This window comes from Sapajus apella, unplaced genomic scaffold, assembly GCF_009761245.1.
Source record: "Sapajus apella isolate SASKATOON/1434 unplaced genomic scaffold, GSC_monkey_1.0 scaffold14, whole genome shotgun sequence".
Classification (NCBI taxonomy): domain Eukaryota; kingdom Metazoa; phylum Chordata; class Mammalia; order Primates; family Cebidae; genus Sapajus; species Sapajus apella.
Window position 1 is genome coordinate 8,643,717 of NW_022436954.1, and position 17,541 is coordinate 8,661,257.

Below are 17,541 nucleotides of genomic sequence, written 5' to 3' on the forward strand. Positions count from 1 at the left end.
CAGATCATTGAATAAACTACCAAATTGAATAAACTACCTTTGCAATAAAACCTCTGTAGAGACTTGAAATTATTTGAATTTTTTTCCATGTCATAAAATTATACTTATTTGTAGTTGATTAGACCACAAAAGGTAGGTATGCTTAAGTTGGTTAAATTTACGTATTTGATTTGCCCTGCAATTTTCTTATGAACTCTAAAAATGTTTTTAGAGAAGCTCTGTTAGTTGGTTTTGAACTCTTTGGGTATTTCTGCCATAAAAGTAAATATGCCAGTGTGTTAGAATCAACTATTTTTCGTATTTCTTTACAAAAATAGATGATAGTCATTATTAGGGAGAATGGCTGATTTCTAATTTCCTAGGCAAAAGAAAGTTTTGCTTACTGTAAAAGTGGTCTTATCCTTGTTTTTTCTAATACCTTTAGTCTTTACTTATTTATTTCTCTGTGCCTTTAATGATATATGGGTCTTCTTTTTTTTTTTTTTTTTTAAACTGTAACTCTGAGGCATTTTATTATAAAAAGCTAGTACTCATATACATAAAGTAATATGTACTTAAAATTCATGATACATTTACTTCATTTTTTAGCTTGACCTTCTAGCAGATCTTTAGCTTCATTGATTTTGGCTGCTATATACGGAGACCCTCCTTTGTCAGGATGATTTAAAAGCATAATTCGTCGGTGAGCATCTCTTATTTTCCCTTTATTGGCAGTAGGGCTTACACCTAGTATTAATGCTGCTTCCCGTTTTGTCATTTTGGGTTCAAACCCACCTCTGTAATAGCCACCACTGAAGGCAGATTTTGGTAGACTTTGAAAAACTTGTTTTACTTGAGGCTCCATATGCTTCATGGCTTGCAAAACATAACGCCCTGCAAATCCTGCAGCTGCAATGGTCAGTCCAACTGCTACCATTGTACTGGCCATGGCTGCTGCGGCTGGCTTCCCTCGCTTCCACCGGGAGCCCGGCTCATCCCAGCGCACAGACCGCGGCGGACGCCCGCACGCCCCGAGCAGAGCGACGCACCTGCCACCAAATGGCTTTTATTTGCAGTTCTAGAATCATACAATGTCTTATTCTACAAAAGAGAATGAATGCTCCAAGGAGCTGAGCGGAGGAGTTTAACTTTAAAGACAGAAGAGAGCTGAGGAAAGCAGAAACAGAACAAAATCCAGATGGGTTGTCTCAGAGTACTTTCCTTGTAAAGGGTTAAAAAAAATTTTTTTTTTGACTAGAGGTGGGGTCTCACTATGTTGCCCAGGCTGGTGTGTAGTGACTCTTCACAGGTGTAGACCCACTACTGATCAACTGATGAGCATGGGAAGTTTGACCTCCTTGTAATGGCTAAAGCAGAGGACACTTCCTTATTATGCCGGCTCCAACTGGCCTTTCTGAGGATTCGGCTGTTAGCGCTCTTTCTCCTGATTTCTCGGAAGGTCAGATAAGCAGTTTGGCTTGGTGGTGTGGAACTTGAGCATGAATAACTCCATTTTGGTTTGGTCTGTTGGGCCTGGGGCAGGAGCTCAGTGTAAACCAGTGGCCTCCTATGATTTTATTTAGCAACCTGTACACACATGCCCAAACATTGTGCACCCCACCCTTAGCTCTTACTGTAGTCTGTCTCTGAATAAAACCCCTATATGTGTATATATATGTACATATATATATTTTTTGGGAGACAGAGTCTTGCTGGAGTGCAATGGTGGGATCTTAGCTCACTGCAACCTCTGCTCCCGGGTTGAAGCGATTCTCCTGCCTCAGCCACCAGAGTAGCTGGGATTACAGGCATGCGCCACCACGCCTGGCTAATTTTGTATTTTAGTAGAGAAGGAGTCTTGCCATGTTGCCTAGGTGGTCTCAAACTCCTGACCTCAGGTGATCCACCCACCTCGGCCTCCCAAAGTGCTAGGATTAGAGGCATGAGCCACTGCGCCTGGCTGAACTGCCGTGTAATTAATGTAACGAATATCATCATCCCTTGACCCCAGCACTGTGTCTGACCTGAGATAAGGCTTCAGGAAGTGCTTTGTGAGCTGAACTGAACTTCAGAGAACTGAACAATATGCAGCAATTTGTTGGGAAAATGGCATTTGGGGCCCCTGAATAAACGCCGAAGAAACGTGTTGCTGCAAGTTTTAGCAGGGTGTTGGGAACTGCCTGAGTGTATCCCTCTCTCTTTCCCAAACCAATCACAGCTAAGATGATTTCCTCGGTGTCAAAAGGCTTGACTATTTCAAGAGGCATTTGTTGTTGTGGTTGTTGTTATTGTTGAGACGAGGTCTCTCTCTGTTGCCCAGGCTGGAGTGTGCTGGTGCAATCTTGGCTCACTCCAACCTCCACCCTCCACCTCCCGGGTTCAAACAATTCTCCTGCCTCAGCCTCCTGACTAGCTGGGATGACAGGTGCTCACCACCATGCTCAGCTAATTTTTGTATTGTTAGTAGAGACGGGGTTTTGCCATGTTGGCCAGGCTGCTCAAATGATCTGCTCACCTCGGCCTCCCAAAGTGCTGGGATTACAGGTGTGAGCCACCACACCCGGCCCAGGCTAGAGCTATAAATCGGGGGTTGTATTAGTTTCCTACGGCTGCTGGAACTAATTATCACACACTGAGTGGCTTGTAACAACAACCACTCGTTGTTCTGGAGGCTAGAAGCCCAAAAGGACAGCGCTGGCAGGGCCGTGTTCCCTCTGAAGGTTCTAGGGAAGAATCCTCCTTTGCCTCTTTCTAGCTTCTGGTGCTCAGGATCCTTGGTGTTTCTTGGCTTAGAGCAGCATAACTCCAATGTCTGCCCCATCTCCACGTGGCTGTCTTTGTCTGTGTCTCTGTGTTTCCTCTTAAAAGGACACCAGTCATTGGAGCAGGGCTCACTTTAATCCCATCTGACCTCGTCATAAAATCTGATCACATCTGAAAGACCCTGTTCCAAATAAGATTCCACTCACAGGTACTGGGGGTGAGGACTTGAACATATCTTCTGGGCAGGGGTGGGGACAGAACTCTGTACACATGGCTGTCCATGTGTAGGTGATATTGATAGCCAAGAGACTGCTTGGCACCAGCTGGGAGAGCATGGAGTAAGAACAGAGAGAACCAAGGGCTGAGCCCTGGGGCTCTCCAACATCTGGGAGCTGGGAAGAGGATGCAGCAAAGGAAGCAGGAGGAACAGCAAGTGTGAGAGGAGGAAAGCCAGGAGGTTGTGGGATCTAGAGGTTCTACTTCATTCTTTTTTTTTTTGAAATGGAGTCTCGCACTGTCACCTTGGCTGGAGTGCAGTGGTATGATCTCAGCTCACTGCAACCTCCACCTTCTGGATTTAAATGATTCTCTTACCTCAGCCTCCCGAGTAGCAGGATTACAGGCGGCTGCCACCACGCCTGGCTAATTTTTTGTATTTTTAGTAGAGACGGAGGTTTCACCATGTGGGCCAGGCCGGTCTCGATCTCCTGACCTTGTGATTCACCTGCCTTGGCCTCCCAAAGTTTTGGAATTGTGAGCCACTGCGCCTGGCCGGAATGCTCTTCAAAAGGGGTTCCTGATAGTGCCTGTCCAGGAGCTGTCTGTTACTGCTCCACAAGGGAACACCTTACAGAAACTGAGAGCAGGTGTTCTGCAGCTGTTATAGCAACTGATACTGCCAGCTCACCCAAGCAGGTGCTTCATTTTCTTTTTCTTTTTTTGAGTCAAGTTCTCCCTGTGTCACCCAGGCTGGAGTGCAGTGGTGCAATCACAGCTCACTGCAGCCTTGACCTCCTGGGCTCAAGTGATCCATCCACCTCAACCTCTCGAGTAGCTGGGACTGCAGGTACACACCACCATGCCTGGCTAATTTTTGTATTTTTTTGGTAGAGATGGGGTTTCACCATGTTTCCCAGGCTGGTCTTGAACTCCTGAGCTCAAGCCCTCTGCCTGCCTTGGCCTCTCTAATGCTGGGATTACAGGGGTGTGTCACCACACCCGGCCGATGTGCTTGTTTTGCGAGCCATTTGTTTCTACTTTCTTTTTCAAAAGTATTGGTTTGTAACCAGTGAGAAACAATCTGCTAGCCTCAGCCTCCCAAAGTGCTGGGATTACAGGTGTGAGTAACTGCTGCTGGCCTGAAAATTGAATTTTCCAATTTTAAAATAGTAAGTTCAGGCTGGGCACGGTGGCTCCTGCCTGTAACTCCAGCACTTTGGGAGGCTGAGGCAGGAGGATCACTCTAGCCTGGGAGTTTGAAACCAGCCTGGTCGACATAGTAAGAGTCTGTCTCTCTCTCTCTCTCTCTCTAAAAAAAAATATATATATATAATATATATACATATATAATATATATAAATATATAATATATATATATAATATATATAAATATATAATATATATAAATATATATACATATACAATATATATACATATATATATGTGTGTGTGTATATATATATATTAGCAGGGTGTGGCGGCCTGGGCCTAGGGAGGCTGAGGTGAGAGGATCACTTGAGCCAGCATGGTTGTGGTTGAGGCTGCAATGATGACACAGGAAGACCCTGTAAAAAAAAAAAATCAACAACAGAAAAAGTGGCTGGGCGTAGTGGCTCAGGCCTGTAATTCCGGCACTTTAGGAGGCTGAGGCAGGTGGATCACCTGAGCTCAGGAGTTTGAGACTAGCCTGGCCAACATGTTGAAACCCGGTCTCTACTAAAAATATAAAAATTAGCTGGGTGTGGTGGTGGGCGCCTGTAATCCCAGCTACCTGGGAGGCTGCGGCAGGAAAATCGCCTGAACCTGGGAAGCGGAAGTTGCAGTGAGCTGAGATTGTGCCGTTGCACTCCAGCCTGGGCAACAAGAGTGAAACTCTGTCTCAAACAACAACAACAACAACAACAACAAAACAAACCCAGGCCGGGTGTGGTGGCTCACACCTGTAGTCCCAGCACTTTGGGAGGCCGAGGCGGACAGATCACCTGAGGTCAGGAGTTAGAAACCAGCTTGACCAACATGGCTCCGTCTCTACTAAAAATACAAAAAAATTAGCCAGGCGTGGTGTCAGGTCCCTGTAATTTCAGCAACTTGGGAGGCTGAGGCAGGAGAATGCTTGAACCTGGGAGGTGGAGGTTGCAGTGAGCTGAGCTTGCACCACTGCACTCCAGCCTGGGGGATAGAGGAAGACTGTGTCTAAAAAAAAAAAACAACAAACCACACACAGTCAAAACCAAAAACCCAGCCAGTTGCATATCCCAGGAACCCCCTCACTTCCGGGCAAACCAGGACAGGTGGGGACAGCACGCACAGTTGGATGTAGGGAAGTGGAAGGGTTGATGGAGGGAAGATGAGCTAGCTCTTGATCACAGCGTCATTTTTCTTGGTGCACAGGGGCAAGATCATGGACTGAAAGCAAGACGGGGAGGGAGGCTGGAGGCTGGAGGACAGAGGACAGGAGTGGAGTAGTCATCTTGAAAAAGGGACCCGAGAACTTGCTAAGAAATGCAGCAGCATTTCCGGGCAGTGCTGGGTGGCAGCTTGAGATCTGTGGTCACAAATTTAAAGTGATGCCGTCTGCTGAGTGTGGGATGTGTCCTCTCTGCAAAGAGCCAAACTGCCAACATCCCGTTATAATTAACTTATTGGAACAGAAGACACTGTTTGTTGTCCTGGAATATGGTTAAAAGGGATACATGTTAGAAACACATTCCTGGTCCGTAGGACTGGGAGATGGAGATAGCGGAAGCCAACTCTTTTTTTTTTTTTTGAGACATAGTCCGGCTCTTTCGTCCAGGCTAGAGTGCAGTGGCACAATCTAGGCTCACTGCAACCTCTGCTCCCTGGGTTCAAGTGATTCTCCTGTCTCAGCCTCTCCAGCAGCCAGAATTACAGGCATGTGCCACCATGTCCAGCTAATTTTTGTATTTTTAGTAGAGACAGGGTTTCACCATGTTGGCCAGCCTGGTCTTGAACTCCAGACCTCAGGTGATCGCCTGCCTTGGCCTCCCAAAGTGCTGGGATTACAGGAGTGAGCCATCATGCCTGGCCTGAAGCCAACTCTTCTGAGACTAAATTAGCAAAACTCATCCATCCTCACCAATTTCTTCCACTAAGGGCTATTAACAATGACTTGCAGACCCGTCACATTGTCCAAATCCTTTGTAACCGGATAACCAACTTTTACTCTTTCTGCCCATTCTCTGAGCAGACTTTAGATAACTGATTCTTAAGAGTAGCTGATACAAGAAGTAGCAACGTGTGTGGATTTAGTGTTAGAAGATCTGAATTAAGCTATCCATCTACCGTTTATCAGCCGGGTGCCCTTACAAAGCTTGTGGAACCTGTCAAACTTAGTTTTGCCATAAAAATGTGGCTAAAACCACCTGTGCTTGGCTGCTTCTGAGGCTGTGAGGACTTCATTAAATATGTAATTGAGTGTCCTGTGGCAAAGGAACGTTGGCTGTTGCTATAATTATCCACGGCCTGGTTTTGGGACCGTCTTCAGTCATTTCCAGTTCTGTAGCTTTCGAAAATAGAGGCACAAAACTGCTGATCCATTGGGTGTGGCCGCTGAGCTTTGAATAACTGTCTAGTCCTGAGGAGGACTGAGGCGGGACCAGAGAGTTGAGATGAGATGGGAGGGTGAAGGTTGAGTGGGAGAGGCACAGTGGGTGGAGGGTGGGGGTCGGGGTGGCGGGTTTGTGGTGAGAGGGGGAAATTGGGAAGATAAGACCCTGACGGGAAGAGTTTTGGGCGCCAGCAGGCTCTAGGGCGCCACCTTAAACATGGGATTGCTGAAATAATGCACCTTGTGCTCTTTTTAGAATGCAGGGTCCAAGTGGCCATTTTAGAAAGACTTCTATTTAAAAGTTTAAATGCCCATCCCGTAAAGGTTTCACCTTCAGCTATTCAGGAAATTCTTCCCTATAAAATGACTCATTTATTCCCCAAGGATTCCACATGGCCATGGTATTTTTTTCCTGGGCCAACCACAAAGACATCAGTTCCTGGAAGATTATTCCCATTTTGTCGTGAACTATCCTGTGGAGGTTTTTTTTTTGTTTTTTTGTTTTTTTTTTGAGATGGAGTCTTGCTCCATCACCCAGGCTGGAGGCTGGAGTGCAGTGGTAGGATCTCAGCTCACTGCAACCTCCACCTCCCAGGTTCAAGCCATTCTCCTGCCTCAGCCTCCCAAGTGAGATTACAGGCATACAGCTCTATGCCTAATTTTTGTATTTTTAGTAGAGACAGCGTTTCGGTATGTTGGCCAGGACGGTTGTGGAGGTAATATTTTTGAATTCTCTATTATGGAGAACTTTTAGATCCTTTTTAGGAATTAGTTCTAAAGTCTTTACACATGGTCTTTCTCTTACTATTGACTCTGACAAATGGAAATGTTTTATGATCTCTAGATTGATTAAATTTGGATTTCGTCTTAATTTACTTAAAAAGGCAACTTGGGCTGGGCATGGTGGCTCACGTCTGTAATCCCAGCACTTTGGTAGGCCGAGGTGAACAGATCATGAGGTCAAGAGATTGAGACCACCCTTGCCAACGTGGTGAAACCCTGTCTCTACTAAAAATACAAAAATTACCTGTGCATGGTGGTGCGCGTCTGTAATCCCAGCTACTCAGGAGGCTGAGGCAGAAGAATTGATTGAACTCAGGAGGTGGAGGTTACAGTGAGCCAAGATTGCATCATTGCACTCCAGCCTGGCGACAGAGCGAGACACCGTCTCAAAAATAAAGAAAGAAAGAAAGAAAGAAAGAAAGAAAGAAAGAAAGAAAGAAAGAAAGAAAAAGGCAACTTGAAGCCCCACTCTATCACATTATAGCCACCTTGCCTCCAGGATACCTGAGACCACCTTCTCTCCAGATCCTAAGGGTCTTTTGCTCTTTTTCCTGATGTCAGCAGTTGATTCCACCATGCTTACCTGTCTGCTTTCCAAAGCTCAGGGCTTGCCCTCCTTCTCTTCTGTCACTATTCGCTCAAGAAAGGTATTTTTCCCCGTTTAATCATTTTGGTAAAAATATCACAAAATTAAACATTTTAATCAATTTTTTTTTCATGCAACTCAAAAGCTGTTCTAAAGTGAAAAGTGAAGGTCCCAGCTGCTCCGGGCTCCTGTCAAGTCACCCCTACTGGGCCTGGTGTCCACACCGCCTCTCCGAGAGCTCCCCCAGGCTGGAGGCTTCCAATTTGATCTGAGAATCAGGGTCTCCAGTCCCATCTCCTGGTGCTCTAGTCCTACCTTTCTCGGGACATGATCATGAAAGTCTCTCATTTCAGATTCAGCATGTCTCCAGATCCGGTTGGTTTGTTTGTTTTTGAGACACAGTTTCACTCTGTCACCAGGCTGGAGTGCAGTGGCATACTCTCGGCTCACTGCAGTCTCCACCTCCTGGGTTCAAGCTATTCCCCTGCCTCAGCCTCCCGAGTAGCTGGGATTACAGGCTTGTGCCACCATGCCCAGCTAATTTTTGTATTATTAGTAGAGATGGGGTTTCACCACGTTGACCAGGCTAGCCTTGAACTCCTGACCTCAGGTGATCTGACTGCCTTGGTCTCCCAAAGTGTTGGGAATTCAGGTGTGAGCCACCATATCCGGCCAGGATCTGTTGGTGGTACACACGTCTAAAACCACTGTGAACAGGCCCCAAATGACCTGTTTCCTAAATGTAGTCTTGGGAAAGGTATTTGACCTCTGTGTCTCGGTTTCCTCATCTGTAACATGGAGGAGATTAGGGCACCATGATCCCCTACGGCTCTTTTGTTTTGACTATTCTCAATGCATCCTTCCCAATGAATATTTCTGGGTTTTTTCCTGCTCTTGTCATTTTCTGCCCAGCAGAAGGGCTTGTGTGGAGGTGTGGAGGTCAGGGCAGGTGCATTCATCACTGGGCCCTTCTGGACTTTAGTTTTCTCTTCTGAGAAATGAGGTGCCATGACGGTGTGAGCTCCAGGGGAGTTTCTGGTCCTGACATCCCATGATTTTCATGACTTCCTCCTCCCCAGGGGTGACCCCTGATGCTGAAAGAACAGTGAGCGCAGGGTAAGTGAGGGCTGCTTTCCGTGTAGACTGAAGGTTTTGGGCAGGGGACAGGCTGGAGGAGCTGGACCCATTTCCAGTGCTCCTGAGTCAGTTCCCTGTGGTCTGACTTTATTTTTTCATGTGAAGTGTTGTGAAATCTCAAAATATCACCCACGCCCACATTCAACTGTGAGTACATTTGTGCTGCATTCCAACACCAAGTATGAGTGCTCTGGGGACACTCTCTTGCCTGGGAGCTTGGGAACCCCTGCTCCTTACCCTGGTGTGGGGAGTTTGGAGAGGTGCAGGGGTGACCAGTCATCCCGGTTTGCCCTGCACTGTCCTGCTTTTAGCACCCCGAGAGGCTCATCCCAGGAAATTCCTCAGTCCAAACCGGGACAGGTGGCAATCCTGCCTAGTTCCACATCAGGGCCTGGCCCGCTTCCTTAGGGGGACAGGTGACAGTTTAATAGAGAAACCAGCAGGGCAGTGGACTTTGAAATCAGCTGGGGTACTTGGTGCAAATCCTAGGTCCCACCCTAGAGCGTCTGATTCAGTAGATCTGGAGCAGGGACCAGGAATTCATATTTATTTATTTATTTTAATTAATTACTTAATTTATTTTTGAGATAGAGTCTCGCACTGTTGCCTGGGCTGGAGTGCAATGGCGTGATATTAGCTCACTGCAACCTCCGCCTCCTGGGTTCAAGCGATTTTCCTGCTTCAGCCTCCTGAGTAGCTGGGACTACAGGTGCCCGCCACCATGCCTGGCTAATTTTTGTATTTTTAGTAGAGATGGGATTTCACTCTGTTGGCCAGGCTGGTCCCAAACTCCTGACTTTGTGATCTGCCTGCCTTGGCCTTCCAAAGTGCTGGGATTACAGATGTGAGCCACCATGCCTGGGCAGAATTCACATTTACTAAGCTCTCCAGCTGGGTCCGGTGGCTCAAGCCTGTAATCCCAGCAATTTGGGAGGCCAAGGCGGGTGGATCACCTGAGGTTGGGAGTTTGAGACTAGCCTGGGCAACATCTCTACAGAGCTAGCCCCTGTCCTCAAGAGGTTTATAACACAGGCCAGAGAAGCCAGGTAGGGAACTAATGAAACCCGACACACAGAGTGAAATGAGAGCTACAACGTGTTTCGGGCAATTTTTCTGCCCTCCTCCCACCCTCTGAAGTAATTCAGTCCTTACGAAGCTTGGCTTTGTTGGTTATAAGGGGTGACTTGGCATTTTCCAGCAGGGGACTCGTAAGGAGGGTGAGTTAGTTGCAGAAAGTGACTGTCCACTCCAGCTTATGCCAGACTCTCCTGTCTCAGAACTATGGTGCACTCTGCACTGTATCATGTGGCCCCTCTGGCGAGGGTATCATGAGGGACTGTCTTTAAGGTCCATTGCAGCTCTGACCTTCTGACAGAGGGGTGAGGAAGTAGTCCTATCCTTATTCTTGGCAAACAGCTGTCAGTTCTGCTGCTTATGAACTAAGCCTTTTCTTTCCTTCTCCCTTTCTTCCTTTCCTCCCTTTCCCTCCCTCGCTCCATCTCTCTCTCTCTTTCTTCCTTTCTTCTTTCTGATGGAGTGTCACTCTTGTTGCCCATGCTGGAGTGTAATGATGTGATCTCTGCTCACCGCGACCTCTGCCTCCCACGTTCAAGTGATTCTCCTGCCTCAGCTGTCTGAGTAGCTGGGATTACAGGCATGTGCCACCACACCCGGCTACTTTTTTTTTTCTTTTTTTTTTAGACAGAGTTTCCCTCTTGTTACCTAGGCTGGAGTGCAATGGCACGATCTCGGCTCACCGCAACCTCCACCTCCTGGATTCAGGCAATTCTCCTGCCTCAGCCTCCTGAGTAGCTGGGATTACAGGCATGCGCCACCATGCCCAGCTAATGTTTTGTATTTTTAGTAGAGACGGGGTTTCACCGTGTTGACCAGGATGATCCCGATCTCTTGACCTCGTGATCCACCCGCCTCGGCCTCCCAAAGTGCTGGGATTACAGGCTTGAGCCACTGCGCCCGGCTTACTTTTGTATTTTTACTTGAGACGGGGTTTCACTATGTTGGTCAAGCTGGTCTTGAACTTCTTTTCTAAGGTGAATCGATGAGCTGGCGTCCTTAGGGCACTACATCACTGGGATGATTTGAAGAGTTCCTTAGGTCAGGTGATTCCAGGTAAAGGACTTGCTTGTTCCCGGGGCTCATTCCCGCTGACACAGGACAAAGAGCTGAAGGTGTCCTAGGACGGGAGAGGAAAAAAATGATGACTATCCGAACCACCTGCTCCAGACTCAGCCAGAGTCAGTGGCAGGGATGGGGTTTTAAGTGTGAATTCCTAGTCTCTGATCCAAATCTACTGAATGATCTACAGGCCTTCACAGGAGGCAGGGCTCTGCTGTGGGACATGAGGTTGATGGGCTCTTGGGGTGACATGCCACCACCAAGGTTCTAGGGACACCAGCCTCAAATGGCAGCCTGGAACTATGGGACCACACCTCACACCTGGCCAGGGAGTGTCCATTAGGGTCAAGCTGGTCTGAGACCCAATCCAGCCGACTGGGTTGAAATCTCAGTCATGTATCATCTGGGTGCTCTTGGGCAGGTTATTAACCTCTCTGAGTGTCAGTTTCCCCCTTGTAAAATTGGGTAACAATGTTCCGTATGTTGTCAGTAGATTGAATGAGATAAGCATGTAAACTGCCTAAAGCATGAAGACCACCTAGCACAGTGCTTGACCTGTAATAAGGTTAAACTCTGTTATCATCATCAGCCACAGAAAGAGCCAAAGGCCAGTGATGAGGGCTGTATTTGTTTACTGTAACAAAATAACATAGCCTGAGTGGGCTAAACAACATAAATTGATTTTTTTTTTTTTTTGAGACGGAGTTTCGCTCTTGTTACCCAGGCTGGAGTGCAATGGCGCGATCTCGGCTCACTGCAACCTCCGCCTCCCAGGTTCAGGCAATTCTCCTGCCTCAGCCTCCTGAGTAGCTGGGACTACAGGCATGCGCCACCATGCCCAGCTAATTTTTTTGTATTTTTAGTAGAGACGGGGTTTCACCATGTTGACCAGGATGGTCTCGATCTCTTGACCTCGTGATCCACCCGCCTCGGCCTCCCAAAGTGCTGGGATTGCAGGTGTGAGCCACCACTCCCGGCCCATAAATTGATTTTGTCCCATTCTGGAGGCTGGAAGTCCAAGGTCAAGGTGCCTGCAGGGTTAGTTTTCCTGGAGGCCTCTCTCAGTTTGCAGACGCTGTCTTTTTCCTGCGTCCTCACATGGTCTTGCCTCTGTGCTTTGTACCCCTCATGTCTCTTTGTGTGTATTACTTTCCTCTTTTTTTTTTGAGACAGAGTTTTGTTCTTGTTGCCCAGGCTGGAGTGCAGTGGCGTGATCTAGGCCCACTGCAACCTCTGCCTCCCAGGTTCAAGTTATTCTCCTGCCTCAGGCTCCCAAGTAGCTGGGATTGCAGGCATGTGCTACGACATCTGGCTAATTTTTTGTATTTTTAGCAGAGACGAGGTTTCACCATGTTGGCCAGGCTGGTCTCGAACTCCTGATCTCAGGCCATCCACCTGCCTCAGCCTCCCAAATTGCTAGGATTACAGACGTGAGCCACTGTGCTCAGCAAGATGGGAGGGATTCTTTTCAAATTATTGGGCAGCCTTAGAAAGTTTCTGACTGTGCAGCATGTGTTTCAACACAGTCCTCTGGTTGAGATGTGCTCCTGGAACTTAGCCCGCTAAATCCAGACCTAGAATTCAAACTCCACCTCTGACTTCCAGAGGCTCCTCAAGTCACCTATTCCTTTTGGTGGACTGAGACACCCTTGAATGATCTCTTAGCTCTTACAGACACCAGACTGGAGCCTGCTTGCAAGGCAGTGGTGCAGTGCCAAATTCAGGTCCTGGGTTCTAATCCTGGTTCTGCTGTTGACTAGCTGGGTCTCCTGGGGTGTTTCTAAGCCTCAGTTTCCCCATCTCTGAGTTGACATGTTCCTGACACACAGTAAGTACTCAGTAAATTAAGGCAAAATTATTATTCTTATTGTTGTTACCACTCATTTGTCTTCCGCAATCCAAAAGGTACTGAATGTCATGGTTTCTCCTGGAACGAGGATGAGGTGGAAGAGATTACCCTGGAGCTGAAGTGGTCATTAGGGAAGCTGATGACAAGTTGGGCAAGAGCAGTAATGACTAGCTTTAAGGCATTGATGATGGAAGAGCAGTCTGAGGGCCAGGCGCAGTGGCTCACGCCTGTAATCCCAGCACTTTGGGAGGCTGAGGCAGACAGATCACGAGGTCAGAAGTTCGAGATCAGCCTGGCCAACATGGTGAAACTCTGTTTCTTTATTTTTATTTTTATTTATTTTTTAAAGATGGGGTTTCACCATGATGGCCAGGCTGGTCTTGAACTCCTGACCTCAGGTGATCCACCCACCTCGGCCTCCCAAAGTGCTAGGATTACAGGTGCGAGCCACCGCACCCGGCCCGAAACTCTGTTTCTAAAAAAAGAATACAAAAATTAGCCGGGCGCGGTGGTGCACACCTGCAGTCCCAGCTACTCAGGAGGCTGAGGCGGAAAATCACTTGAACCCGGGAAGCAGAGGTTGCAGTGAGCCGAGATCATGCCACTGCACTCCAGCCTGATGACAGAGCAAGACTCCGTCTAAAAAAAAATCAGTCTGCACTGTTGGGTAAAGCAGACACATTCCTTCCGACGTGCCCCTGAGGTGATGGTGTCCATTCCTCCGGAAATGAGGTAAAGGAGGCCTCAGCCTCCTGAGTAGCTCATAGATAGGGATGGGGTTTGGAGGTGAGGTGCTCCCGGGACATATGACTTTATTTTGGGCAGCAGATGGGTGGAGGGTATGCATATTATTCTTGCAAAATCTGCTGAAACTTCTTTGTTGAGATAAAGTCTCACTTTGTTGCTCAGGCTGGAGTGCAGTGGTGTGATCTTGGCTCACTGTAACCTCTGCCTCCCGGGTTCACGTGATTCTCCTGCCTCAGCCTCCTGAGTAGCTGGGACTACAGGTGTGTGCCACCACGCCTGGCTAATTTTTTTTTTTTTTTGTATTTTGGGTAGAGACGGGTTTTCACCATGTTAGCCAGGGTGGTCTCTATCTCCTGGCCTCGTGATCCTCCCAAAGTGCTGGGATTACAGGCGTGAGCCACCACGCCCGACCTTCTTCCTGGAATCTTGAACTGAGCTTGCCACCTACCTTTTATATTTGTTAAAAATGTAACGAGCTTTTAATATTTATTGCCATCAGCATCTACGGAGTGTCTGGTGCCATGCTAAGTGCCCAGAATGCAAACACGAGAAAGGTGTCCCAGTCTGAAAGTCCCATGTGCTGGTGGCTGTCAGACTGCTCTGCTGATGGCTTCCTTTCTCCTCCCTGGTGGAGAAGGTCGAGGAGGGTACTGCAGGCAAGGGAGAGGGCCGGAGCAAAGGCTTGGAGGTCTGACAGTGCAGGGCGCTTTCAGGTCACGGTGAGGGACACAGCGCAGCTGCAGCTGCAGTTTGTATGGGCTGGCTGGTGGTGAGGCCTTATGTCTGTGCGCAGGGAGCTGCTGGAGATTTTCAAATTTAATTTTTAAAATTATTTATTTTTAAATAGAAGCCGAGCACAGTGGCTCAGACCTGTAATCCCTGTCCTTTGGGAGGTCAAGGAGGGTGGATCATCTGAGGTCAGGAGTTTGAGACCAGCTTGGCCAACATGATAAAACTGCATCTCTACTAAAATACAAACCAAACCAAACCCCAAAAAATTAGCCAGGCGTGGTGGTGGGCACCTGTAATCTCAGCTACTTGGGAGGCTAAGGTAGGAGAATTCCTTGAAACTGGGAGGCAGAGGTTGTGGTGAGCCGAGATTGTGCCACTGCACTCCAGTCTGGGCAATAAGAGTAAAACTCCATCTGAAAAAAAAAAACAATACAATACAATACAATACAATACCATACCATACCGTACCGTACCATACCATACCATACCATACCATACCATACCATACCATACCATACAATACAGTACCGTACCGTACCGTACAGTACAGTACAGTACAGTACAGTACAATACAATACAATACCATACCATACCATACCATACCATACCATACCATACCATACAATACAATACAATACCGTACAGTACAGTACAGTACAGTACAATACAATACAATACAATACCATACCATACCATACAATACAATACAATACAATACAATACAATATAATACAATACAGTACAGTACCATACAATATAATACAGTACAATACAATACAATACAATACAATACTATACAGTACAGTACAATACAATACAATACAGTACCATACCATACAATACAATACTATACAGTACAATACCATACAATACAATACAATACAATACAATACAATACAATACAATACAATACAGTACAATACAGTACAATACAGTACAATACAGTACAAGAGACAGGGTCTTGCTATGCTGCCCAGGCTGGTCTCAAACTCTTGGGCCCAAGCAATCCGCCTGCCTCAGCCTCCCAAAGTGCTGGGATTACAGGCGTGAGCCACCACACCCAGCCTCCACTGGAGATTTTCATGCAGGGAAAAGACCCACGTTGACATTTGTTTTAATCATAATCATAATCACAGCAACTCTACCTTTCAGTATTGAGCATTTTCTTTGTGCGGGGCATCAGCTAAGATACTTATCATGAGTTATCTCACTGAATCCCACATTACGGATGAGGCTAGGAGAGTTCAGCAAGCCCAATCACATAGCAGTGGAGCTGGGACGAACCACCACATTGAAGAGTTCAATAAAGGTTAGCCATTGTTATGTTTGCTAATATGTGTTTTTCAGTGTGTCCCCTGGCATGCCAGGTGTTGGGTGGTACCTTTAGGTTTGAAACTGCCTGGGTTGGTGCCAGGGAGCTGAACTAATAAAGCCATTCCATCAGAGTAGGTGCAGAATAGAGGCGCTACCAGCGTCAGCCCCTGCTCTCCCCGGTTGCTGTGGTTATAACCCAGGCACCTGGTTCTCTCTCAGTCGCTGGCACCTCTCCAGCTCAGGCCTGGGGGACCCTGCTCCCACCTGGCGTTGCTCCACAGCTGCCTCTCTGAGGTTGCCTCCTGCCTCCGTCTCTGGTTTCAGTGTTGCTACAGCTGAGCAGGAAGCAGACCCCCCAGGTGGCAGGGTACAGGTGGACTGGAGCAACCGAGGCCAGGTAGTTATGGAAAGTCTCCAGGAGAGGAAAGGTGAAGGCTGAAAGGGCCCCAGCCAGGGAACGGAGGGAGAGAGCGTCGCTTTCAGAAATATGCTGGAGTTAGAATTGAGAGCCTGTGACAACCTCACGCCATGACAAGGGAGAGCAAGAAGTGAAAAATGAACGTGACTTGTAGCTCAAATGACCTGATGGCTCTGCATGGCGAGCCTTACCCACTCCCACAACTCTCAAAACCGTCTGCAGGTTGACAATCCCCTGGGCTCCAGCCTTGAACACTGAGCTTCCCCTTGCCGTCTTCACTTGATGTCTCTCAGGCATTTCAAGCTAGCACTTCCCAAATGGAACTCAAACTGGCGCTCCAAAATGATTCGCCTCCCCAACCCCTGAACCTGCTTCTCCATCTCAACAAATAGTAGCAGCCACCCGCCTTCAAGTTGGAAAACTTGAGTGCCACCAGGTGCAGTAGCTCATACCTGTAATCTCAGAACTTTGGGAGGCTGAGGCGGGTGGATCACCTGAGGTCAAGAGTTTGAGACCAGCCTGACCAACCTGGAGAAACCCCATCTTTACTAAAAATACAAAATTAGCTGGGCATGGTGGTGGATGCCTGTAATCCTAGCTACTTGGGAGGCTGAGGCAGGAGAATCGCTTGAATCCAGGAGGCAGAGGTTGCTGTAAGCTGAGATTGTGCCATTGCACTCTAGCCTGGGCAACAAGAGTGAAACTCCGTCAGAAAAAAACCAAAAAACTTGAGCGCCATCCTCGATGCCTCCCTCTTCCTCAGCCCTCACAGCCCCTTGTCAGCAAATGCCATCCGTTCTCCACTGGAAAGACATCACAAAGGTGGCCACCTCTCTCCATCTGTACCGCCACCACTGCAGGTCAAGTCACTGCCATCTCACTTGGATGGCCGTGGTCCGCATTCCAGCTCCAAATTTCAGCCCCAGGGCTCTTTTAGGGACACACGTTTGATTGCTAATCCTCATATCCAACGACCTCCAGCCACACTTAGTGTAACAACCACCTTCCTGTGGCTTCTAAGGTCCTACCCCAGATCCCAGCTTCATCGAATGTCCCCTCTCCTCATCACTCACATCCCTCTAGCCTCACTGGCTTCCTTTTGGTCCCCGCACACGCCATGTCTTTCCTTCCTCCGGGCCTCATCCAGGGCTCACCATCATCCCCACTGTCGGGAGTGTTCATCCTAGCCTTTGTGTGGCTGGCTCCTTTCCATCCTTCAAACTTCAGCCTAAATGTCCCCTCTCAGGTCACTGTCCACGACCCAAGGGGCTCCACAGGCCCTCTCTGCATCCTCTTTAGCCAGTCATTTC

The 17,541-nt window shown here is 47.8% G+C and overlaps 2 protein-coding genes across 2 annotated transcripts in view; one reads left to right on the forward strand and one right to left on the reverse strand.

Annotated features, from left to right (window-relative positions):
• Nucleotides 1-15,701, forward strand: part of AHNAK (AHNAK nucleoprotein) — an 84,519-nt gene extending 68,818 nt beyond the window's left edge. The window contains exon 6 of the mRNA XM_032283149.1: nucleotides 15,652-15,701. Coding sequence (XP_032139040.1) covers nucleotides 15,652-15,686 — 35 coding nt within the window. The 3' untranslated portion in view covers nucleotides 15,687-15,701. The remainder of the gene's footprint in view (nucleotides 1-15,651) is intronic.
• Nucleotides 485-1,015, reverse strand: LOC116554904 (mitochondrial import inner membrane translocase subunit TIM14). The gene has a single exon (XM_032283152.1). It carries the CDS (start codon nucleotides 926-928, stop codon nucleotides 578-580), a length of 351 nt encoding a protein of 116 aa, XP_032139043.1. The 5' UTR covers nucleotides 929-1,015; the 3' UTR covers nucleotides 485-577.
• Nucleotides 15,702-17,541: the final 1,840 nt, after the last annotated feature.